We start from the raw sequence: 26,449 nt of genomic DNA, 5'->3' as shown, positions 1-26,449 counted from the left end.
TGGTTTGTGGTTAAACGTTTCTCTGATATTAGAGACGTTGTCGGTATGGGTGACAAGGCTCATTTAAAAAAAAAGAGAGAGAGACTTTGACTGGATTTGAGATGCTGTTTCTACACATTTTAATGTTTCGTTCAAGGGTTTCAGATCCTCCGCCATTTTAACTGAAATGCTGTAATTTAATGTGTGTGCGTGGACTTGGAGGCTCGTGCGTAAATACTTGTGTCATATTATTGCCTGTTTTATTTTAGGTAATGCATGACTGTTAAGTCACACGGGGTCATAAGTGCTGATGGAAGAAATCATCTCTCTGCCATTTTTTGTGTCAAATTAAAATTACTTTTGTTATTTCGTGTGTGTGTGGGGGGGGGGGGGCAATAAGTTTTTTTTTTTCCTTCAATAATCAATAGGCTATGTATCAGAGGCATTTGGGGAATTAGTGGGAGGAATTAAAACGAAATGAAAGTGTATCAGCAGAGGATCTAATGTTATCATAGGTAGGCTAATAAATAGGCTACATTTATTCAGAAACACAGTAGGTACTGCAGAGTATATCTTCATTATATCATCTTGAATGCCTTCCTGTGGTGTATTCCAGACTAATAACATTATTGATTACATGATTAATTAGGGTCCAGGATGCCATTCCGAACGTTTACTTTAATGTTTTGGAATGCCGGCCCTTGACTATTTTTTGAAAAGGAGTGCCATTCTGAACCTGAAAAAAATGTCCGCCATCGAAAGGATTAGGGCACCTGGCTCAGCAAAAGTTCTGATAGTACAGTGGTTAACAGAGTAGGCTATCTGCCTCCGGCACAGGAGATCGGAGTTCGACACCCGGAGGAGGTGCACTTTAGCAAAGACTTTCTTGGCCTCTACCTGATCTTTTCACTAAACTTAAAGCAGAAGTAAGCGATCCGGTGGTTTTGGCTAACTTCCTGTCAGCCGATGGAGTTAGTCCCCGCCCTCGTCCCTACGTAACCACATCATAGACTGTAAAAAGAATGGACGTAGCGTCCGTGACGTCACCCATTGGTTTGGGGGAGTCTGTTTTGTGCCGCTACTACGGGGGTTTGAGCCGCGCCATGTTGGATTCTACTTGCCATATTTGGAGCGGTGCGGCCGTTAGCCGGCCAAGGGCCCGCCCACTGGCCTCGAAGCAGCGGTCTCCAGACCTGTCACTCAACGGTTCTGCGCCCTAATTGGCCAGAACTTTAAACCTAATAACAGTAAAACGGTAGAGTTTTAAAAAAATTCACCCCCCTCAGACTGTGTGCGGGGGTAGAAACTATCGGTTGAGACCAAAAAAATGAAATGTACCAGGCTGTAAATATGTTTTTTAAAGCTGTAAAATCGGCTATTTTAACATGGGGCTCAATTGGAGTTGCTCCCTTCTGGAGCCAGCCCCCAGCGACAGCCGAGGGGATTGCAGCTTTTTGAACGCGGAAGTGAGCTTCACTTCTCAGACCGACAACTGCCCCCTTGAACCACATTCACGCGCATCCCTTGGCTGCACACACAGAGAGGACCGCCCCTTTATGCCGTTCTCTCTCCTCATTGGATAAAGGTTGTAGGATACAAGGAAAGTTTTCTCCTCGGCTTACAGCAGAGCAGAGTGACTGACAGACCCGTGTTTCAGACCAAACACTCTATGTAAGTGATTGCTGTCGGAAGATAGAACTATTTAAGACTTATATTAACACAAACATTCCGTTTACTTCTGCTTTAACCAGCTCCTTTCCACATTGCCTAAACCCAACCAAAGCACAGAGCAAGGACATTTCTTTTTCAGCAGGAGTGCCGCGGCTGCATCAGGCTCGCGCCTGGGTGAAATTTCGAAGGGGGGGGGTCTGGTCTATGTGCCGCGGGCGATCGCGCCAGGCAGGAAGTCAAATACAGAACACGAGAGAATCTGGTCAGTTTTCAAACTAAAACACATTCGGAATGACGGCCCTTCTGGGATTTTCGGAATGACGGACTGTCGAAATGGCGGTCGCCCCCCGATTAATTCTGAGAAAATGTTCATGTGAATTCAACCAATGTAAACAAAACAGAAAGTCAGTTTCATAGCCCTAAATCACATACATCAACTTGACTTCTTCTGCTTGATCTGGACATATGAAAACATTGTTATAAAATGTTCAAACTACAATACCAAAAATGTGTCCTGTTAAAACTGTTAACCTTTTGCCTTGGTCCCCTTTCGCCCCAAAGAATACATTTTTATACTGTTCATACTGTTTCAGTGCTCTGGAGTAAAGGACAGAGGAACGGGGATGCAGTTATGAGTGCCAAAGTGAACATGGAGGCTCCACCCAAAGAAGATTGTATATCTTTAGACTTGTCTTCCTCATCCCCCAGTGAGGCTGTCCTCATCTGTGGGAGTGATGGTGTGACTAAAAAGGTGCGGCCCCATCCCCACACCACCACAGCTCTTCTCCTACCAGGTGAGCACAGTTACATACAACACAGACCATTGTACCATGTGCATGCATTGCATTTGCATATATCTACAGATGTACTTTCTGTGCTGATAAACATTTCTCATGGTGTAGGTTTCTTTAGTGTATGTTCATATTTGTGTGTTTGCCATATAGCCCATTTGTTCTTTTATCTATAATATATTATTTTGCCTACTGGCCCAGACACAACATATGCAATTTACAGATTAGCTTACTGTGGTGCAATTACATTTAGCTGTGTGGTGTAAAAAATAAACAATACAAATAGAATAATACACCTTAGCAAAGTGTTCTGAAACAACACCACTGATCCCCAAAAACCCAGAAAAAGCTGAGGGTGAAATATAACAATCAAAAAAAAATAACCCTTTTAACATTATTTACATCCACGCAATGGGATGCTTTATTTTGTGCCTGTGTCATTTAACCTGTGTGATCAAAATTGAATACATTATTAAATGGTTTAGGTGTTATCTTTGCAACACAGATGTCCGTGGATGAGTTTAAACACAAGGAGTGGTATGCAATTCAGTCCATATTCTCAGTTATTGTAGCATACCTTGGTGTGAAATGTACATATGACAAACTAATATTGAAAGATTTTTATTCAATACTTGAATGACTTTTTAATAATCTGTGTGTGGTTTCAACTAACTAAGATGCTTGTAGCCTTGAAACAAGCTTATCGTACAGCTTACAATTAGAACATTGACACTGACTAACAATTAGCAAGAAAAATATATTCATGGGGTCACAATTACGAGACACGAGTTTGAGGAGCTTAACTACAAAAAAGAATAAACAAATTAAATTCAAATTCAGCCCATCACTCCAATTTTTAAGACTTGGTTGGGGCAAGTCACTAACTTGTTAGATCCAGAGAGGATTAAATACATAGTCTGTCTTCTCTCCAACTTTTGATATAACCAGTTCCATCCTACCTATTACTGTGCATTCACACTAAAAGCTTCCAAAGCATCAAAACGCCAGAAGTCAATTCATTTTCAATGAGAGGCGTTGCCGCGCTTCCAAAGCGTCCAAAGCTTCCAAAGCGTCACCAGACGAGAAGTTGAGCCCTGGTTAACTTTAGGGTAATTAGCTATGACGCGGTTCGGCGGCAACCTGTCAGAATAGAGATGTCCATCGGCTGCCTTTTTTTCCCTTTTTTTTTGTATTTCGGCTCCCCAATGACCAGCGCGATCGAACTTTGACGTCAGTCACGTGACGAGCGGCCAAAGTGGCTCGAGCGTTTTTGACGCTTTGGAAGCTTTTGGCGTGAACGCACAGTTAAGTGAGTAAAGCAGTATGTCTGCACATGCAGTATAGAGTATATTTGCTTGTAGATGTAGGAGTGTTGGTGTGTTTGTATGTGTATGCTTATCTTGGTAAGTGTGACATGCTTTAGATGCACTCTGCTTTTTCTGACTGGTGCTTGTTATGGTAATCCTAATAAGTCATATCCTTTGGAGGGGTGTTTATATATATATATTTTAATCTTTTTATTATTTTGTTATTTTTCTTTCCTTTTCTGTTCTTGTCTTCTAAAGTGATATTTTCATATGTATTAGTGTTATTTGTTTAGAGAATTAAAAACTCAGAAATACAATAGTTAATTAAAAAAGACCCTCACACTCTTACAGATGATTGGATTGCTGGCAGGAGGCCACTCTGCAGTGTTACACAACATTGGTACATTATAGTTTTGAGAAACATTTCATTTACTTTCATGATCAGATGACGATTGTCTTTTCATCTTTATTTCTTGTATCTCATCGCTGGTCCTACAGGATACAGAGAAAGCTATACAATTTAGCATTGTAAATGTCCTAAGATTTTACCGACCAGATTTGGAAAATTATCTAATTAAATAAATGAAAACATTTTATGACGTAGGCCAAAAATTTGCTTCCTCCTTTGAAAGACCTGCAGCTGCCACTGAGATCAGGGTTCTCGGGGGTGAGTGAAGTAAAAAACAAAACAAAAACAAATGCTTTCTTACTTTAGTCTGTGTCTGTCACAGGGAGCTACTTCCTGTGAATCAGTTGATCCCTAACTTGTTCCTCTTTGGAGATTGGAAGTGTTATAATTCACCAATATTAAGCCCCGTCCACATGAATACGCGGCTTCACTGAATCCAATCTTTTTCTTAATCGTTTTGAAAAAAATCTCCGTAAACGCGGCATCGTTTCCAGAAATATCTGCTTCTACACGGATCCACTGAAAACGACCCAAAACGGTGTAGTACATACTGCAGGCGTGTGTGGCGCTGTAGCGCTGCCACACATAAACACTTAAGACAGAGAAGAAGACGGAAAGTCCCCCGCTGTAATTCAATAGAAGAAGTCCCCCGCTGTATTCAAACTCAAACAGGGATTAAATGTTGACAGGGAGTCGTGTCAGAGTAAATATGACCATCAGTGATGATTAAACAGGCGCCGCGATTCAGCCGCAGCGTCTGAGCGACCCGGCGGTAGTCGGCCGTTGTTGTTGTTAGGCTACGTTACATCCATAGACTGTGTAGCTGCTGTAGCGGTGTGTCTCAGGTTACAGGTAGAGCGGTGGGGGGTATAGCCCCGTTTCCACTATGCGGTACGGTACGGGTCGGTACGCTTATTTCAGCGTTTCCACTACCATGGAACCGTTACCATGGAACCGTACTGGTCCCATGGTACCCGTTACCATTTTTGTAACCCTTCTGGTTGGGGTACCTAGCACACAGGACCCAGGACCAATCCCAGAGCTGGTGATTGGTCGAGCATATGGCGTCATCGCGCAGCGCGGCGGATATCTGAAGCACAACAACACAACCGGACCGCGAGCCAGTGGCTAGTGTCCTAGCCTGCCCTACAGTAAAAATGCATGGCACATAAAAAAAAATATATATTTAAGCATCAAAGATGTACAATCAAACCCACATAGTTTAAAACAACGTTCAAAACACACACAGCCAGTGTCACAACTAAGCATAAAGTCAGCTAGCTTAACGCTAACGTATAATGTAAAACGCCATAGACGGGCTAGCAGAAATGAGCTCCGTCCTCATCCCAGGGGAGAAAATGAGCCAAGTAAACTGTACATGGCAAAGTTTACCACTTTATGACTTAAAATTGGTCTGTATTTCTATGGGAGTCCTATCGCCACTCTCAATCGCTCTGGTCTGGCACTCATGGGCCAGACTGGTTTCAGATACATCAAAACAGGTGGTCATGCTGACAGTGCCTTATAGACCCATACTGTCACCAGGCGCGCTGGAAGTTGATTTCAGTGGGGGGGGCTGGGGGCTGCTACCTAAATGTATAACGTAGGCTACGTGGCGGGGAGGGGGGGGGGCCTGGGAGCGTTCTGGGTTCACCCATAGCCTACTGTATTGATATAGAAAATCAATAAACGGGACAGGAGACGAGATAGCGTGTCTAGCAACTCTGCTTCACTTTATTCCTCCAGACCAAGAGACACACCTACACAACAGCTGTCAATCTTCCCCCCAAATCAGGTTCAAATTTCTAACCCCTCTCATGTTAAATATTCGGCCTAGGCCTAGGCTAATATTCGAATTTTTCGGGGCACACTTTCCTGATCCACCACTAATGTCAGATATACATGAAAGGAGGCTCCCACATGCTTGAGCCTAAACTGCTGAATAATAACACATGTCCTGTTATTTTCAGCCTTCTATGAATATATTTCAGCCTACAAGTCAGGGTCCTGAAATGTGTTATCTCTTAATAAACATTATACACATCTCGGGGTTTGCAGGTATCACACACATCACACACACACACACACACACACAGACACACCTGCAGTGTGTTATCTCTCCCTCCTCTGCCTCCGGGCTGGGCTGCCTGGCTGTTTGGGCTCCCTGTCTGCATGGAGCCCTATGGGCTTAGATTTGAGTTCTCAACGGGCCAGAGCGGCTCAACCAACCCGACTGGACGCGCCAGTTCGAGGCGGGTTCAGCCCAAGAATGTAGAAATGACACGGTCAGGTCGGGGTCGTCAGGTTGTGCCTCGCGCTTCTTCTTCTTCTTCTTTTTTTTCCACGGCGTCGTTGCCGAGATGGTTTTGTGTGTCACCGGAGCTCTGGAGGGGAGACTGGCTGGGCGCTGTGCAGCCCAGTATACAGGACGCTCGTGTGTGGGTGAGAGGGGCAGGGAGACTGAGCCTGAGCTCAGCAGAACTCCGAGGTATCAGGACCACGTTCCAGAGTGCAGCGGCGACATGATTCACCTAATTAATCGTTTTTTAGAACGAAAGATACTCCGGCACGGGTGGCGGGCGCTCTGACAGGGGGGGCTGCAGCCCTGGCAGCACCCCCCTTCCCGCGCTACTGACTGTCACCGATAATGTGCCGAAGTGCATGCCCAGTAGATGTTATACAGCCATGTCATTCTGGCCCAGCCAGTGACTTCCATGACGGGACTGGATGGCCATCTAAGATGGCATCCCAAGCAAGAAGGGCCAGCAACTTTACTTGCATCTTCCATGAAGAAGCACCCAAATAAGCCATGAAAAGCCCCAAGGAAACATACTACCAGGGGTGGCCCAAGAGGGGGAAATGGTAAATGGACTTCCAGACTGTTCTGATGATATTATTCCTATGCAGGAATAACCCTCACTGACCTTCTGGTTAGTGGATGACCTGATCTACCCCTGAACAACAGCAGTCAGCAAGTTTACAGCACCTGGTATTCCCAGGCAGTCTCGCATCCAAGTACTGACTAGGCCTGACCCTGCTTAGCTTCTGAGTTTGGACGAGATCAGGCGTGTTCAGGGTGATATGGCTGTAAGCAAGGGTTGAAAGAGCACCTCTAATGGACAAAACAGACAACGACCTATGCATTTGACAACAACGATGAGCACGGTGTAAGTATGCAAGACATGCTACAACCCAGGTGGTCTCAAGGTTTATCATGTAAATGAACCAACCCTGGCGAGATGCATGGGGAGCCAGACCAGGAGACACTAGCCTGGCTCTCGCCAGACCATTGTAGTTCCGCAAAGCTCCACCAGAGGCGCTACGCTCAGCTTCACACAAGGGTCTGGACTCGAGGCCAATGCAAACTTCTTCCCCCGGAGCAAAAAATAATGAACCAATCAGGATCGCCGGGCGGGACTTTCTGAGGTGTGACGTAGCGCTGAAGCGACTGTTTGAGTCAAACAACAATGGCAGCTCGCAGTGAGTGGCTGAAGTAGCACGTCATTCAAGATAACGGACAAGTGGTTTATCCAATCACATACAAGAGTTTTTTTACAAGGCCCCGCCTTCTGAAATGAATCGCCTATGGAGCAGTCCCAGACCCTTGTGTGGAGCTCAGCGTAGCTTTGCGGAACTACAAGGGTCTGGCGAGAGCCAGGCTAAGGAGACACCTCATAGTGCCTTGAAACTCCAAGGTTGAGAAATCCAAGTACCATCACTACAATCAGTGGGTTAAGTGGCCTTCAGCCAAGAATGAGTGGCCCTTATATGATAAAGATGAGAACTGCATACTGTCAGTATCTTGGGAGGTATGGATGGAGGACAACAGTGAGAGGTGAGATGAAGAAAAACACAGAGCTGGTAGCCTGACAAGCCAGACTATAATTAACATGTCTAGTCTGGCAACGACCGGTAGACCTCGGCTCAATCCAGGGGGCGGGATGAAGGCTGTCTTTCAAACTGCCTCCGCACGCAATAGGGTAGCGCTACGACCAATCAGAGCAAAGAGCAGGATGACGTTAGCCTGACAAGCCAATTAAAATGTACGGTATGTTGTCATCGCGTTAAGCCCACCCAACGACTCTCTAAACAGATAGAGCGCTGTGATTGGTGAACACAAATGGTGTTCGAGACTCAAAAAGTTCCTATGGCTCGTTTCTAGACCCACCTACGGAGCAAATAGATTTGCTGCCGCTAGGGTGCAGCTAGATTTCTAGGCTACAGAGCTGGTAGAGGAGCGCTGCAAAAAAGGGTTGGTGGGCATGGTGCTTGCCCATCAAAGTGGGGTTGAGTGGCTTTGCAGGAAGCTCTCCTTGCAAAGATTATAGCATCCAGAGACAGAGGAGAACGCTTCAAGATGGCTGTGGATCAGGAGGAACAAACTGGACTAAATGCTTCATGGGCCGGAAACTGATCACTCCAAGTCAGGTCGCCTGGGCAAGATTATCTGAGGGTAAAAGATTCAAATCACCCTATAATACCAGGTAGTATGTAGCCTGGCTCTGTCAGCCTATTTACTTCTGCTCAACTTTCATTTCTCTTCAGTACTCCGCCTGGGATTGAAATGCTTTTGCAGCGTTTCTCCTGCAGAGGGTCTATCGCCCAATAGGCAAACAGAGGGAGTAGCTGAGGACAATGAAGTTGAGGTTATGCACTTAGTTTGAAATTGTAGTTCAGTAATGGCGCCAGAGATGTTTGCAAATCCATTCGTGCCACTGTTGCAACTTAAATATGTCGAGAAAAACCTGCAGCTATCATTGACGGACATCTAATACACACTCACTTTGTTCTGCTCACAGCAGTGGGGGATGGTTGTTGTTTACAGCATGCAGCTTCATTACGTTCCGGCTGGTTCTGGGGCATAACATGTCACCTCCAAGATTGGGTAAATGCAGATCCAATAGTTTTAAACCTCAACAGAGTAACCCCCTACCAGGAAGTAAACATTTCTCAATGGAGAGTGGCTAGTCTCTTTGCACAAATTAAATGAAGTGCAAGAGACTGGTTAGGACCAGGCTGTAGCTACTATTACTGTCATTACAGATGATGTGCCCAACCAAACACCCACAATGTTTGATTTCATTCACTGTAATTATGTCGTTATCCAAGAATCTTAAAATGATAATAACACTTAATGTCATGTTACATAAGTCATAGGGCACATCTGGGCACATCGGGAAACACGTGTGGGTTAATGAAAAGCCAAAGGGTATGGGGTAGCCAACTAAATATATAGATATTAGACTACAGAAACCATCTGTAATCATGTATCTGGATGGATAGTTAGCCGACCGGAGACTGACTGACTGACTGACTGACTGACTGACTGACTGACTGACTGACTGACTGTCTGTCTGTCTGTCTGTCTGTCTGTCTGTCTGTCTGTCTGTCTGTCTGTCTGTCTGTCTGTCTGTCTGTCTGTCTGTCTGTCTGTCTGTCTGTTAATCTATGAGAACATCCATGCAAAGACAGTACAAAATATAGCAAAAAGATTTATTCAACATGAATGTGAAATAAGACATGCCACTAAAGTAAAACATAAAAAGTACAATTTATTATATTATTTCTGATATTTTCTCTCTTTTCATAAAAAAATACATGATGCATGATCAATTATGCTCTTCAGGTGAGAAAGCTTATATTATCAGATTCCATTTCTCTTCAGCTCGTGCTCCAAGCCATCAGATGGTGGATATGACTCCAACTGTTGCTGTGGGAGACCCAGGGAAAATAGGGAGGGCAGGTCAGACAACCACACCCACCCTGACAGCACAGATGGGTGGGGCTTGTAGCATTGTCCATGTCCTAGAGTGGAAGGAAGGAATGGCCATCCTGCCCAGCAGCAACCTTAAGGTAAATGGTCTTTCAAACTGAAGTGTTTTGATCTGCCACACTACTTAGATGTCTAATACACATCTGTGTGTGCGTGCGTTGCAGTTCTGTGTGAGTGACGTGGGAACGCTGAGCACACTAATCACTCCAGGGACCACCAGCAGCACCACTGAACCAGCTGCAGGGACTTCTGGGAGATCAGCTGATGCAGAAGGTGCTCCACCAGGAAAAACAGGTAGACACATGGCTACATGTTGCAGTGATGTCAGCAACTATACAACATAAAGTCTAGTGAAACCCTTTCACTAACTTTCTCAACCAATAGTTGGTGATTTTAAATATCTTGAAGTACTTCTTAATATCAGATAAACATCTCCTATGCCACAGTTAATGCTGTGACCAGAAATACTGCAGTGCACCAGGGGTTGATAGTAACAAAGTACACTTATTTATATTTGAAGCTTCTGTTCTATCCCTGCATACTTTTTCCCCCTTTTTAAAAAAAAAAATCTTACCACACTACTACGTCTTCTAAGAATAATGCCCAAAAATACATTACTAGGCTACAGTACTCAAGTAATTACACTTTGTTATTGTTATTGGTGTTATTGTCTACCCTCGTTTAGAAGAAGAAGATGATTTATTGTCATTGTATATCATAGAACAAAATTTCCATTTGAGGGCATTCCCAGATACCCATAGCAGCATTTAAAATAATGTTAATAATAATAATAATAATAATCATCCTAAAAGCCTAAGCAATAAATACTAATAATAAAAAATCAAAAAACATATAATATAGTGTAGTGTAGTGTAGTAGTATAGTGTAGTGTGTCGGTGTGTTGCCACAGTCAACCTCAGGCTTCCAACAGGGGTTTGAATCTATCAGCAATTAAATGATGCTCCATTAAAAAAAGATGAGGTGAAAGACACCAAGATCTGATCTGAAATCTGTGTTTGTTTCTGGGAAGAAGCTGCACTTTAGCCTTGTTGTTCTGGCTTTGAGGCTGCACAACCTTCTGCCTGAGGGGAGGGGGGTGAACAGTTCATGTGCCAGGTGATTTGCTGTTCAACTTGAGATATGTGTGTTCTGAGATATGTAATGTTTATTTAATTCAAGATAAACAGACAGCTTATATTGGTTGATGCTGTGGTTGGTCATGTGATTAATGGCCTTTTCTTGTATCATATTCTACAAGCTTTTAACTCTATTTTGTCAACATAAAAAAAGTAATTTTAAATTATTTGATTTTTTTTTTTTTTTTTTTTTACATTCAAATACTCCAGTAGCTACTTAAACTCAAGCAAAAAAAATTAACTGAACAGATTAGGAGGAGCTTTACTTTTACCCCAGTAATGGAGCTGTGGACTATATTCACCTCTGCACTGCAATTTTTAATTGTGTTTAAGTAAGTTTTCACCTGTAGTCTTTTAACTGACCTAGTGGTTGTGTGTCAGATGTGTCGGTTCCTGTCAGCTCTGGGAGAGGTGCAGCCGTGGAGCCTGGAAGGTTGGTTCCGGTCAAACCTGAAGTCCACATCGGACCAGGACAACATAACTATGATCCCAGACTTCAGAGGCCCTACACAGAGGAGTTGCATGGAGAGGCCATCAGTGACAGGTGTGCACACAACTCAACTGTTGATTTGATATGGAAGTGATAATGGATAACGATATGGACATGGGTGATGTGGGCAGCCACCCAGAGTGGCGTCTTGTCAGGGTGTGGCAAAAAGAAACAAACAAAAAAACAACACACTAACAGTAACAGGAGTTAGTTTGACCATATGGAGAATCTATCAGAAAGCTATTTCTCCCTCTATACAAATTCAAATTCATTTATTAGTCTCCCGTGGGAGAAATTTCTCTCGGACAAGAGCAGTGCTGCTTCACAACAAGACAAAAACAGTACAAAAGAACAGCAATATACAGTACAGTACGGGTCGTCCACTAACCAGAAGGTCGGTGGTTCGATTCCAGGCTCCTCCAGTCAACATGTCGAAATGTCCTTGGGCAAGACACTGAACCCACACTTGCCCCCCGATGTGTCCATCGGGGTATGAATGTGTGTGAATGCTTAGTTTCCTGCACTATGCCCAGTGCTGTATGAATGTGTGTGAAAGGGTGAATGTGACCATTACATTGTAAAGCGCTTTGAGTGGTCCAAGAGACTAGAAAAGCGCTATATAAGTGCAAGTCCATTTACCATTACCATATAGTATAGTATAGTATAGTATACAATACTAATGCAATTAGTAAAGCCAGTCACACCCAGAGAAACCACCAAATAAACCACAGTTTATTCATAAGACATGAACAGATGTGGACAAAATTGTTGGTACCCTAATGTTAAAGAAAGAAAAACTCACAATTGTCACTGAAATAACTTGAAACTGACAAAAGTAGAGGACCAAATAAAAGGGCATTCTCCCAGAAGCTCTGTGGGCAGATGAGACAAAACTAGAGCCTTTTGATCCAAAACTAAAGCTTCTTGGTAAGTCACATCAGCTCATCATACACAGATGCAAAACGAAGCATACAAAGAAAACTGTCAGAGGGTGTCTTGAATCTGTGCAGGTATGAAATCTCAAGACTATCAAGGTATTCTGGAGCCATATGTGCTGCCCAGTCCACAGGGCAGGGCTCCTCCAACAGGGTAGTGACCCAAAACACACAGCAGCTAAAAACACAAGAATGACTCTGGGTTTTCAGTTCCAGGAAGAGAGGTAACTGAAACTCTGGGTCTGTTACTACGGTAACTTACTCTGTGAACATAACCTGCTCGCTGGCAGGTTTACCTGAAGAAAGCCTGAGTCTGACGGAGCTGTCCTTTCCTTCTCAGTCTGATCATGTTGAAGCAGAAATAATTCACATAGTTTTACAACAGGAGCAACATTTAGCTCTCGTTCCCTGAGCCGAACGGCACCGCTTCTCCGACCGCACACTGTTTGTAAAAACGGGCTATACAAATAAAATTGCCTTGCCTTGCCTTGCCTTGCACATTGACTATCAGGCTACACGTCACCGCTGATGTGCTCTCAAATCCACTTCATTTTTTTGTTTAATCCATCACGTTGCAGGTTAATCATTCACCTTCTATCAGACAGAAAAAAGAGAAATAACTCATTTCACTTGGGTTTCTTTGTTTCCCACAGATAAAAGTAACCATAATTAGGCATAGCCTATTATATTTTTTCATAGCCTATTTTTACCAACAGCACAATTTTGTGTTTCTAATTTGCAGCTGCTTTTAAGATAAGATTAAATGACTTCTAGTTCAATCTGTAGACACTAAGTCTTCTCTCTTCTCAGCAGGATGTTAGGAGACTGATGTGTGTTAATCAGCATGTTGGTGCTAATACACGTTGAAATATCCACTGATTTACTTTTACTTTGAATATGAATAAAACCAAAGTGAGGAGCCATCACAAGACTGTTTTTATATTTCATTTTCAGCTGACTGCATTTTAAATGAAATGAAATACCAGTACCATAAAATAAAACAAAACATCAAGCAACACCCAACCTTATTAAAAGAAAGTGATGTGTAAATTTAAAATGAAAAGACGACCGCATCTACAACTCAGTCAGTGATTCTTTCTACGGCCACAGCCGTGTTACTTTTTTTTTTCCAGAACATGTCTGCTTCCTGTTTTCTCCCCTGTTGCTATGGTGAATCACAATATCGGAGCTCCATTGATGATGGCTTCTTACTAGTCGTCAGACACAAGCTCAACATACTCAAAGTCGACTTGCCTAACTCAGATCAGCTGTTCTGGAACTGAAAACTCAGTTTCACTTCACAGAGTAAGTCAACTCAGAGTTCAGGGATAGACTCAGAGTTTGTTGAACCTCCTTTCTGGAATACCCCTCAGACCAGTTTCACTATTTATTCATTTATTTTTAAATAATTCTTCCGACAGCAATCACTTATATAGAGTGTTTGGTCTGAAACACGGGTCTGTCAGTCACTCTGCTCTGCTGTAAGCTGAGGAGAAAACTTTCTTTGTATCCTACAACCTTTATCCAATGAGGAGAGAGAACGGCATAAAGGGGCGGTCCTCTCTGTGTGTGCAGCCAAGGGATGCGCGTGAATGTGGTGACGTAGGGACGAGGGCGGGGACTGCTAATCTGCTGACAGGAAGTTAGCCAAAACCACCGGATCACTTAATTCTGCTTTAATTTTCACAAAATGTTTATCTGTTATTACTTTTGTTAGTTTCAAGGTATTTCAGTTATTTCAGTTTTTCTTTCTTTAACGGAAGGGTACCAACAATTTTGTCCATGTCTGTATTTGTGTGTGTGGGTGTATACTCATTATTTTTTTCTCTTTTTAATCAGTCATTATTTATTAACACTATCCCATCACTAACTTTAAATCGTTAAACTCTTTAAAACTACTGATAATGTCACCCTGCATAGCTGTCCCTTTTTTTCTTTTTGTTTTGGGTATGGAACACCAAAAACACATCCAACTAATAAGAGCAACTGTGTGTGTTGCAAAACAAAATATTAATACTGAGAAGAAAAACTATTTTAAGCAGAAGAACATCATTGAGCAGCAAACCTGCACAACAGTGCAACATGTCTTGACAGTGAGGGACCCCTGCAGTGGACGTGTGGGGCTGCAATCATAGGATGTCCCAAACTTTCAGTCACTGTGTATATAGCATTTTAAGTCACATATGTAAAGGTACAGTGAAGATACAGCAAAGTCAATTTCACTACTGCATGTTTAAGGTGAAATTAAATATAATGGAAATAGAAAACCAGGAGTCTGGTGATGTCCTCTCTACACCTCAGGAGAAGTGGGGGAGTGGAGAAGGTGCCAGCCGGTGCGAGGGTCTCCTCCCTTAATCCGGATCACTTGAAATCAATGAGGAAGAGGAAGAGGAAAGAGTACCCGAGTCTCTCTGAAGAAGAGTCTGACATTGAGGGCACGGTGGGACAGCATTGTTATTTCCTTTTAATATCCATAGATAGATATAACCAAAAATTCTCATGTCTCAAGAGTTTGATCGTTTTAGCTTGATTACAGCATTTCCTGTATTGTAAGTGATATGGTGACTTTTGTAACATGTTTTTTTAGGCTGAGAAAGTGGATGACTCTAAAGCAGACAGCAGACACATCAGAGGAGGTTGGACTGCTGCATTGAATTTTGTTGAGCCATTTCATCATCCAGCCCCTGTGCACCCATAACCCTTTGATCATGTCCTTCTCTGACCTTTAATTACCCCATTTATTTTGTGTCTTTCCCACAAACAAAACATTTTTTCTTTTAATGAAAATGTTTACGTATAACTAGCATGTAAATTTACAGGAGCTGCTGCCCAGGGAGTCTATTTATTTCCCCTCCTAACTAATTTTCTCTTATTTGTTTTGCCATAATGTTCTCCTTAGTTTGAGCTTACATTCCATCAATATCTTGTGGTGAAGCATGTTGTATAAATAGATGTACTAACTGGAATTTTTGCTGTAGCTGGAGACAGTAAGACAGAACAGTGGACTTGGGCTCAGTATCTGGACGAGACCAAAGCTGGTGCTGCTCCCAACAAGCTTTTCCAAGAGGTATGTTAGAGTTTGATATCCAGACTGAAGTATCATCCTAAACTAGTGCTCCGTTATCTCAGTTTACCCATCTCCAATTTTTCCCTGTTAAAAGGGTTTTCCATGGAGTTTTTCCTCAGTGGATGTGAGGGTCTAAGGACAGAGGATGTTGTTATGATGTCATGTAAAGCCCTTTGAGACAAACTGTTGGTAAAAACAGGCTATACAAATAAAATGGCCTTGCCTTGCCATGACTTTTTACTGCTACATTTACAGCTTTGTTTTACAGGATAGGAGTGATTTTGTTGGCCTTAGATGATAAATAAATTGCAATCTTGACAAGTGAGGAAACAAGACAAGTATATTTACCTTTATCTACCTGCATTAATTAATATTTTTATCTTATCACTATAGTGCTGAGGGAGAGTGTCAGCGTGATCTCAATTTAAAGTAATTTATTTCTCTAACAATCCAAGCCAACCAAACTCTGAACTGATGTTCCCTCACGGATAAATAGTTTTCACCTACTCGTATATTAATTTATGTCCCATTCTGAAATATGTTGCTGTGTCATCCTGTGTGTTCAGTCCCAGAGGGTGCCAACAGTGAAGAATGGTTTTAAACAGGGGATGAAGCTGGAAGGAATCGACCCCCAGCATCCATCCATGTACTTTGTCCTTACTGTGGCTGAGGTGAGCTAGGTATCCATTAACATGGGTGATGAATCTTAAAGGGATAGTTCACCCAGAATTCAAATTTCACTCATTATCTACTCACCCTCATGTGGACTAAGGGTTGGGAGAATTTTCAGAGTCCTCCGTGCCTTCTCTGAGTTACGGGGGGCTCTGCGCAGCAGTATTTGTCCATATAATGGTTGTGAATGGGGCTCACTTTTCTTCGTCCAAAAAGACACACCAAAAAACATCCAAATACCTCCACACTGCTCGTCTGTAATGTCCCTCTTGTATTGAAGCCCCGACATGAGAAATTGTTCCACCGGTGATTTGCACTGACACAGGAAGAGCAGTGAACTGAGACACTGGGAGCTTCCGCTACAAACAAGCTTAAAATATAGACTCATTTAATTATTTTCGGAACAATTTCTCATGTTGGGGCTTCAATACAAGAGGGACATTACAGACGAGCAGTATGGAGGTATTTGGATGTTTTTTGGTGTGTCTTTTTGGACGAAGAAAAGTGAGCACCATTCACAACCATTATATGGACAAATACTGCTGCACGGACCCCCCCCGTAACTCAGAGAAGGCACGGAGGACTCTGAAAATTCTCCTTAGTAGACATGAGGGTGAGTAGATAATGAGTGAAATTTGGGTGAACTATCCCTTTAATGACCAGGAGGATTCTTTAGGAGTAAAAATAAGGCTTCACAAACAGAATGCTCCTGTTTTGCATGGGGAAGAAGAAAGAAGTGAGAGAAGTTCAGCTTACATGGCATTCTCCAGCCTGCTTTGTTTTTCTCTAATGTGTTCTGTTATCGTTAAGGTGTGTGGTTACCGGCTGCGGCTCCATTTTGATGGCTACTCTGACTGCCATGACTTTTGGGTGAATGCCAACTCCCCTGACATCCATCCTGCAGGCTGGTGTGAAAGCACAGGACACAAACTGCACACTCCCAAAGGTCAGGACACTAGAAGAGCCAGTTAGAACAGCTGACTTGGCACCAACAGTCCAGCAGAGCTGCATCTGTGCACAGGGCCACCACAAAATTCCAATATCTGTTTAATACTTGCTTCATGTAGAACATTTTCAGTTTATCAACACATGAAAACAGGACTTCTGATTTTCAACTGCCAAACTTCCATATTTTTACTCGCATGTGCACCTCTGTTACACTGCTGCCGCAGGTCAGCTAAGTGAATTTGGAAGCAGCTTAAGGGCAGGATTAAGGGAGCTCTTTCCTGTTGTTCTCAGCTGTACTGGTATGTTCACCATACAGATCCTCTCATCTAACCCTGGACATGACAATAAATACATTTGCTGTCTTATATTATTCCTTTACGCAGATGGATTGATGGATGGATGGATGGATGGATGGATGGATGGATGGATTGATTGATGAATGAATGGACAATATTCCTTTAAATGTTATGCGCTTTTCCCCAAAATACACACCCTGGTAATTTTTCTATTTCTCTGTCTGTCCTGCAGGCTGCAAAGAGGAGGAGTTTACCTGGACAAACTACCTAAGAATGACTAAAGCACAAGTAGCTCCCAAAGAACTCTTTGCCAGTCCTGGGAGGGTAACTGCCACTATACAGTATTATGGTAGATTATCAACAAGCATGAATGGATGAGGGGAAAGATGTATGGTTAGGAAAGGGTTAAGTTAAAATAATTTGCATGTTTTTATCCATCTATCAAAATCTAAATTGTGACATGAATTGAATTTTATTAATGGGTCTCTACCTGCATTGCTTTGCTAAATCTGATGCCCTGTCCACCATATGTTTTATTATTGATATTTAATATGAGGACACCATAAAGATGTATGTCTGCCTGGATTGATCTTGGCCTGCACTTTCATGTTTAATCCCAGCAGACATCAAGTTTTTGTGTTCTGCTGTTGTCTTAGATAGTTGACAAATTCATAAAGAAAACATTCAAGCAAGCAAAATCACACAATTTATGTTTCATAATCAGTGGTCATTGGTCATTCTAAAAGAAATGTACAAACTTTATTCTGCTTGTTTATGTCCTCCTATCATACTTATTCTAATGCATTTTACCATCTGTTCAGAACAATATGAAGTGCGGTTTTGAAATAGGAATGAAGCTGGAGGCTGTCGACCGTATGAACCCTTCCCTCATCTGTGTAGCAACTGTCACCGACATGGTGGATGACCGCTTCCTGGTTCATTTTGACAACTGGGATGACACATATGACTACTGGTGAGCCTCAGAATCTTTCTGGATGCATGGGCTTTTGGAAATGATTGAATGAATAGGATGCACAGCAGCAGCCCAAAGAAACTGAGGCTTGCAATGTGCTTAGAAGTTGCTATATGTAGTTTTGGAATACTGACAACAAAGTCGTTGATCTCATTGTTCCTGGCATCAAGGGAGGTGTAAGCAGTGTCAAAGGGATAGTTCACCCAAAATTCAAATTTCACTCACTATCTACTCACCCTCATGTCGACTAATGGCGCTTTTCCACTACACTTTCACAGCACGGAACGGCACGGCTCGGTAAAAGTGCTTTTCCACTACAGCTGCGTTCTTCTAGTACCTCCTTTTTCGATCCGCTCATCAGCTCCAAACTCACTCGTCTGCTCCTCGTTAACAGACCACACTGTGGTTTTACACACAGCAACATTTAACTCGGGTGAAGGAATAACAACAGTCTCGATACAGATCAGCTGGCGCTGTTGCCGCTCGGTTTTTGAAATTTCCGGGTTTGATTCTCATGTCGAATGTTGCGCTCGCGCCGACACTCTACCCAATCAGTGGAAGGCAGTCAGCTGACGTCACGTTATAGTATCGCTTCGGCTCGCTTGGAACCAGGGCTGAGGAGGTACTAAAAATGGTACCTGGTACCAGGTACTAGGGCTAGTGAAAAAGCAAAAGAAGCGCGCTGTGCCGTGCCGTGCCGTGCCGTGCCGTGCCGTGCCAGTGGAAAAGCGGCATAGGGCTGGGAGAAGTTTCAGAGTCCTCCGTGCCTTCTCTGAGTTACAGCGGGGCTCCGTGCAGCACTGCATGTCCATATGACGGTAGCGAACGGGGCTCACTTTTCTTCGTCCAAAAAGACACGCCAAAAAACATCCAAAGACCTCCATAGTGCTCGTCTGTAATGTCCCTCTTGTATTGAAGCCCCAACATGAGAAATTGTTCCGAAAAAAATTCAATTAGACTATATTTTAAGTAGGGCTGACCCGATTATCATATTTTGATAATCGAAGCTTCGCGGACATAAAATCGATTTTAATCGAAGCTTCGACGGCAGGGGGGTGCACGATCGTAGCGGAAATAATGAAAGTAATGGCAAACAAACACTGCATGTCTCCAAAATCAGACAGGTTTCCAGGATGCCAAGTCGCCTACTCATTTTAATGTAACAATTGCCGATGAGAACCGGTGTCAAAAAGGAAAAAAGGAAGAAAAAAAAAAACAATCGATCACGGACTTCATGATCGATTACCATGGCAACGAACGAAGCTTCGATTTTTTTTGGGTCAGCCCTAATTTTAAGCTCCCAGTGTTGCTCTTCCTGGTCCGTCCAAATCTCGCGCGATTTGCACTGACGCCGGCGCAAATCGCGAAATTTGAATTTTGGGTGAACTATCCCTTTAAGACAAAGAAAACCGGCTGATACATTATCTCCACATTAAGTTGCTGTGGCTAAAGCAGATTGCATACTTGGACATCTAGCAGACACAGAAAACATTAACACTCATTTTGAAGTTATGTTTCTATTCACCTGATGAAATAAAGCTCAATATTGCATTTCCTTTTTAGTTCTGATATGCACTCAACTAACTCATTATAAAAATATTAATCTCTTTTCACTCTGAAATGCCCCCCCCCCCCATTGGAAATGTCCATAAAACTGTTCCTATGTTTATAATAATATAACAACAATTTCTGCCTAAACTCCTATCAGTGTACTTTAAATGCATTTCTCATAACAGCAAATCACCTGTGCAAAAGCCTCTAAAGCAATGAAAGCCTTGTTCGAATGCATCAGAGCCTGCAAATTGAGTCATTTTACAATCATAAACATACACACAAACTGTCAGAATGCAGCACTGTTTATGTATTAAGTATTGTGGGTTGTCATAATACGCAGGTGTGATGCCAGTAGTCCATACATTCATCCTATTGGTTGGTGCCAGGAGAGGACCCTGCCCCTAACACCACCCCAAGGTGACCAATGTGTTCCCTGTCAATCATGAATTTAATCATGTTCATAGTCATACATTGGGTGATGCATTTCAAAAGCTCTGCCCAGTTCTCTTTATGTTCCTTTCGTGTCTATTCACAGTAAATACTTGATGTAGAAATGTGAGTTTGGCAAATAAATCCTTGAAATATATCCTAAAAGAATATTTTAATGGGTTTTATAGTAGATACTTTCACATGATTGTGTGGGGGTCTGTATTGTTTGTGTGATGTGAAATCATTTTTTGGCACACCAGATTACCCAGACCCAGGCAGGTTCTCCTGGTCTCACTACCTGGAGGAGACTGGTTCTAAGGCGGTGCCTTCTGACGCCTTTAAAGTGGTGAGAACAACAACATTTTGTTTTTTATATCATTGACAGCATTAATACAGTTGAAGTGGTGCATGGTATGTGGTATGGGCTTTCAGTAAATTGGGTTGGGAATGTGAGTAAATGAAAAAAGATATTTAAAAAATATACTAAAACAGAGGATATGCATTGAATAAAATTTAATTGAATACCTTTATTGAAAAGCAAACCTCCATGTGGTTTAAAATACATCAGTGAAAAAGAAAGACACATAAGCAACAACAATAAAACAATAATAAAATTCAATATTGCACATTCCTCTAAAGTGTGGCAGTACATTTTAAAGTGCAGTGCAGTCAGTCAGTGTGGAGGCATGTGGCAGTCTATGTTTGTGAGTTCAGTTGCCTGATGGCGCTGGGGTAGAAGCTGTTAATGTTGATCTGTAGCGCCTCCCAGAGGGCCTGGGTGGGAACTGTCCTGGGTCCTGTTTTGTGCACGTTGTTGGCATCTGGTGTGGTATATCCGGCGGCAGTTGTGTGTGTGTGTTATTTTCTGGGCTGACTTCCTGACTCTGTCCAGGGCTTTTCTGTCCGCTGCAGTACAACTGTTGAACCACACTATGATGTTGTATCATGTAATGATGCTTTGTATGGAAGAGGTGTAACAGTTTCTGAGGCAGATTGGCTTTCCTCATTGCTCTTAAAAAGTACAGGCACTGTTGACCTTTGTTCACCAGGGCAGTGGTGTTGGTAGACCAGGTGTGTGTGCCGAGGAACTTAAAGGGATAGTTCACCCAAAATTCAAATTTCACTCATTATCTACTCGCCCTCATGTCGACTAAGAGCTATGAGAATTTTCAGAGTCCTCCGTGCCTTCTCTGAGTTACGGGGGGGTCCGCGCAGCAGTATTTGTCCATATAATGGTTGTCAATGGATACCAACTTTCTTCGTCCAAAAAGCCACACCAAAAAACATCCAAATACCTCCATACTGCTCGTCTGTAATGTCTCTCTTGTATTGAAGCCCGACCATGAGAAATTGTTCCGCGCGTGATTTGCACTGACACAGGAAGAGCAGTGAACTGAGACACTGGGAGCTTCCGCTACAAACAAGCTTAAAATATAGACTTATTTAATTTTTTTTGGAACAATTTCTCATGTCGGGGCTTCCTACAAGAGGGACATTACAGACGAGCACTATGGAGGTATTTGGATGTTTTTTGGTGTGTCTTCTTGGACGAAGAAAGTTGGTATCCATTGACAACCATTATATGGACAAATACTGCTGCGCGGACCCCCCTGTAACTCAGAGAAGGCACGGAGGACTCTGAAAATTCTCACAGCTCTTAGTTGACATGAGGGTGAGTAGATAATGAGAGAAATTTGAATTTTGGGTGAACTATCCCTTTAAAGTCACTGACCCTCTCCACTACATGTCCTCTGATGTGGACAGGGGCAGGGTCTGTTCTTTTCCTGCAGAAGTCAATCAGCATTTCCTTGGTTGTGGAGGAGTTGAGGGCCAGGTTGTTAGTGGAGCACCAGGTGATGAGTTTTTGGATGTCGTCTCTGTAAGCAGACTCATCGTTGTTGTGGATGAGCCCCACTACTGTAGTGTCGTCAGCAAATTTGACAAAGATGTTGTTGTTGTGTGATGGTGTACAGTCGTAAGTGTACATTGTATACAGTAGCGGACTCAGCACGCAGCCCTGGGGGGTGGGGGTGGGGGGGCATGCTGAGTGTGAGGACTGATGAGTACTGAGGGCCCATCTGCACTGACTGAGGGCGGTCTGTCATAAAGTCTCTGATCCAGCTGCAGATGCTCTGGTTGATGCCCAGGCTGAGTGAATTGGACACCGGCTGGCTGGGGATGAAGCAGTTGAATGTCTTGTGTAGGTGCCAGGGTGTTGAAGGCTGTGTTGATGGCATCTGCAGTGGATCTGTTAGCCCTGTACGCCAACTGGTGCTGGTCAAGGCTGGGAGGGAGAGATTTTATGTTTTTTTTATGTAAAGATATTAAATAAAAGGTAAGATATTAACGTCAAATCAAAATGGAGACATCACAGAAAAGATTAAATGATAAAAGAAGACAAGACAGATGCTTGGGGGTGAGTAAATCAAGTCAAACAAACAATATAATAATATGAATGCCATCATAGCTGAAACATAAATGTTTAGGATGCTGTCATTGGTACAACAGATACAGTTAAGCATGTATTCTTCATAGCAGATGCTAATGTATAATATCCATATATCCATCCATTGTCTATACTCCTTATCTGTGCAGAGTCACAAGGGTGGCGGAGGCAGTCCCAGCTGACACAGGGAGAGGGTGGGGGGGACACTGGACAGGTCCAGTCCATCACAGGGCTTCATATAGCAACCAACAACACAAACTCACATTCACCCCTATGAGCAATTTCGAGTCACCAACACGTCTCTGGACTGGGGGAGGAAGCTGGAGAACCTGGAGAGGGCTGTGATGCATATGAACTTCTTTCAAAGCAACTTTCAAGTTGTATAAAAAAAAAACCTTTAGATGCTGACCAAAAACTACAACATCCCTGGCTTGTGTGTTGCAGAACTCTCTTTATTTCCTGTCATCTCTCCAGCATAGTTTCTCTAATGAAATACAGAAAATGTCCAGCACAAAAAACAAAACAGCATTAATATCTATTATGAATTTTGCTGGTTAAGCCAACACTTTATTAAAGTATGATTGAGCTTGTTTTCCCTAATCCCCTGCTCCTCTGCTCTGCTGCCAGCGGGCGGCTCACAGCTTCCAGCCTCAGATGAAACTAGAGGCTGTGGACAAGAGAAGTCCTGGTCTGATTAGAGTGGCCACAGTGGAAGAGGTTGAGACTCACCGCATTAAGGTAATACTGGCTGAATGTGTATTCAGGTAAATCCACATATTGATGTGTTGGAATGAATTTTATGATTTTGTATGTGTGTGATATTGTAAAAAAAAAAAAAAAAATGGTTCTCCAGCTCAGCCAGGTGCACCACAGCTTTAGCCTACTTGAGTATACTTGCCTGTTGGTGCCTTGGTGCTAATGGTTTTGGTGTCATCATACTGCTGATAACTGCTTAAAATGTACAGTGTAGGTTTGCAAATGGATGGCAGACTTGTCCCCACCAATATTGGAGGGAACTCATTGGCACTATGTTTATTGTTATCAATTTTTCTATGGATGCTCCCTCAAGAGGCCACATCTTCAAGACAACTTGTACTAGCATGGTCATTTGAGCAGTGTTGGGCAAGTTACTATTCAGTTACAGTTACTTCTTTCAAGAAGTAATTGAATTACTTTACAAAATACAGTTTCATAAATGTTATGATTTAATGGGAAAGTAACGTTTGGTTATCAAACATAACCTCAGTTCTTAGAATAATATGAGCGAGGTGTCTCGCTATGGGATGCAGCCTCCTGCAGCCCTGATAGAAGCATTTATCTCAATCCGCCAATCCTGATTGGCCGGTGGAAAGTGTTCATCCGCGTCACACACAGTAGTCCCACCTACTATAAATAGTGTGTGCGGATAACGCCCCCTCAATTCAATAAGCAAACCTCTTCTCACCGCCCAGCAAGAAGGGTCGTCTGGCGAGACACCTCGCTCATATTATTCTAAGAACTGAGGTTATGTTTGATAACCAAACGTTCTTCTTCATAATATTCACTCGGTGTCTCGCTATGGGATATGGTAGCTCCCGTATTGCCAGACAGTTTATCGAACAGGTACCGACCAGTGGGGAGGGTCCCTGGGTTCCAGTTAAGACTCCAGGACCGCGCTAGCCACGCAGGGCCCTGACACGTCAAGCATGTAGAACCGAACAAAAGTCAGAGGCGAGGACCAACTCGCTGCTGAACAAATGTCCTGCACAGACACTCCCCTAAATAAAGCCCAGGACGCGGCCATCCCACGGGTAGAGTGCGCGCGCAAACCCGCCGGTGGCTGCAGACCTCTGCTCTTATATGCCAAAGCTATAGCCTCCACCACCCAGTGGGCGAGGCGCTGCTTTGTGACTGGCTGTCCCTTTCGGGGTTCAGCCCAGGAGACAAAGAGCTGATCGTTCTTCCTGATGCTCTGTGTCCTGTTCATATAAGAGCGCACAGCTCGAACCGGACACAGCATGTTTGCTCGCTGCTCACCTGGAGGAGCGGTGAACGCTGCGAGCTCAATCGGGGACCATGAACCCACCACCTTAGGTACAAAGACCGGGTTGGGTTTCAGAACCATACGCGTATTCCCCGGGGCGAACTGAGTGCACACAGGGCTCACAGAGAGCGCATGGATATCACTCACTCGCTTTGCAGAGGCGAGAGCCAGTAACAGCACTGTCTTAAGGGACAGGTGTTTGAGACTTGCTCCCAGCAATGGCTCAAATGGGGGGCCTTTAAGCCCCTCCAAAACCACCGCTAGATCCCATGGAGGCAATAGTGGTCTGGAGACAGAGAGAAGCCTGCGCGCGCCCCTCATAAACCGGCACACCAAAGGGTGTTGCCCTGCTGATTTGTCCCCAAATCCTATATGGCAAGCCGCTATAGCCGCCAGATAAACCTTAACCGTGGAAAAGGCTTTCCCTTTATCAATCAGGTCCTGTAAAAACGACAGTATCACTGGCACAGAACACTGAAAGGGGGTGTGGTCCCGTTCAAGACACCACCGCTCAAACACTCCCCACTTAGAGTCGTACAGAGACCTAGTGGAGGGAGCCCTGGCGTTTTGGATAGTGTTAACCACACTCTGAGGGAGCCCGGCAGTGGTCAGATTGAGCCACTCACGGGCCAGGCCCACAGTTGCAGTCGCTCCGGGTGCGGGTGGAACACCGTCCCCCTTCCCTGCGACAGCAAGTCCCTGCGCACCGGCAGCTGCCAAGGCTGGGCGCACAGCATCCGATATATCTCTGCCAGCCAGTGCATCGCTGGCCAGTGTGGAGCTATCAGGATCAGCTTGTGGCTGTGTTCCCTCACTCTGGCGAGAGTGGGGGGTATCAGGGCCAGTGGGGGAAACGCATAGAGCAGCTCGTGCGGCCAAGCGTGCGCTAGCGCGTCTACGCCCAGGGGAGCGTTCAGAGTGCGCAGAGAGAAGAACAGCTCGCACTGAGCGTTTTCTCTGCACGCAAACAGATCTATCCTGGCGCGCCCGTAGCGCGCCCATATCTGCTCCAAGACCTGCGGGTGTAGCATCCATTCCCCGTATATCGGCGCGCCCCTGGACAGCAGGTCGGCACCTGCGTTCAGGGTCCCCGGGATGTGAGTCGCCCTCAGGGAGAGAAAGTGCACACTGCTCCAGAGGATCAGTTTGTGTGCCAGAGTGTGCAACAAACAAGAGCGCAACCCGCCTTGACGGTTTATATACGCTACTGTCGTTGTGTTGTCCGTCCTCACCAGGACGTGATGGCCCGAGAGGAACGGGAGGAAGTGTTTCAGAGACAGAAACACAGCCGAGAGCTCGAGAAAGTTTATGTGAAGACGTTGGAGAGCCTGGCTCCAGCGTCCTCTCACAGGCCTGCCCTCGTAAATACCACCCCAGCCGGATAGGCTGGCATCCGTGGTGACCACTTTCCTGGACGAGACAGTGCCCATTGACACCCCTTGAGACAGGAAAGACGGAGCCCGCCAGTGGCGCAGAGCCGTCACGCAATCCGCCGTGACCGTTATCCACCGTGCGCCATGACGCACGGGATCTAGCCTGAGTGAAGCGAC

General features: G+C 44.0%; 1 protein-coding gene and 1 pseudogene across 1 annotated transcript in view; one reads left to right on the top strand and one right to left on the bottom strand.

Moving 5' to 3' along the window:
• l3mbtl1 (L3MBTL histone methyl-lysine binding protein 1) overlaps positions 1-26,449 on the top strand; it is a 38,704-nt gene that overhangs the window by 480 nt on the left and 11,775 nt on the right. Inside the window, exons 2-15 of the mRNA XM_085780679.1 lie at positions 2,244-2,444; positions 9,823-10,010; positions 10,095-10,224; positions 11,448-11,610; positions 14,793-14,931; positions 15,079-15,127; positions 15,470-15,558; positions 16,125-16,229; positions 17,041-17,176; positions 17,707-17,798; positions 18,296-18,447; positions 20,342-20,418; positions 20,691-20,776; positions 23,504-23,614. Coding sequence (XP_085636805.1) covers positions 2,282-2,444; positions 9,823-10,010; positions 10,095-10,224; positions 11,448-11,610; positions 14,793-14,931; positions 15,079-15,127; positions 15,470-15,558; positions 16,125-16,229; positions 17,041-17,176; positions 17,707-17,798; positions 18,296-18,447; positions 20,342-20,418; positions 20,691-20,776; positions 23,504-23,614 — 1,680 coding nt within the window. The 5' untranslated portion in view covers positions 2,244-2,281. The remainder of the gene's footprint in view (positions 1-2,243; positions 2,445-9,822; positions 10,011-10,094; positions 10,225-11,447; positions 11,611-14,792; positions 14,932-15,078; positions 15,128-15,469; positions 15,559-16,124; positions 16,230-17,040; positions 17,177-17,706; positions 17,799-18,295; positions 18,448-20,341; positions 20,419-20,690; positions 20,777-23,503; positions 23,615-26,449) is intronic.
• Positions 7,132-7,250, bottom strand: LOC146983887 (5S ribosomal RNA; annotated as a pseudogene).

This window comes from Trachurus japonicus, chromosome 7, assembly GCF_045865225.1.
Source record: "Trachurus japonicus isolate A0001 chromosome 7, Traja_1.0".
In the NCBI taxonomy this organism is placed as follows: domain Eukaryota; kingdom Metazoa; phylum Chordata; class Actinopteri; order Carangiformes; family Carangidae; genus Trachurus; species Trachurus japonicus.
The sequence above is the reverse complement of the archived record's forward strand: the minus strand, read 5'-3'. Positions and strand labels throughout refer to the sequence as shown.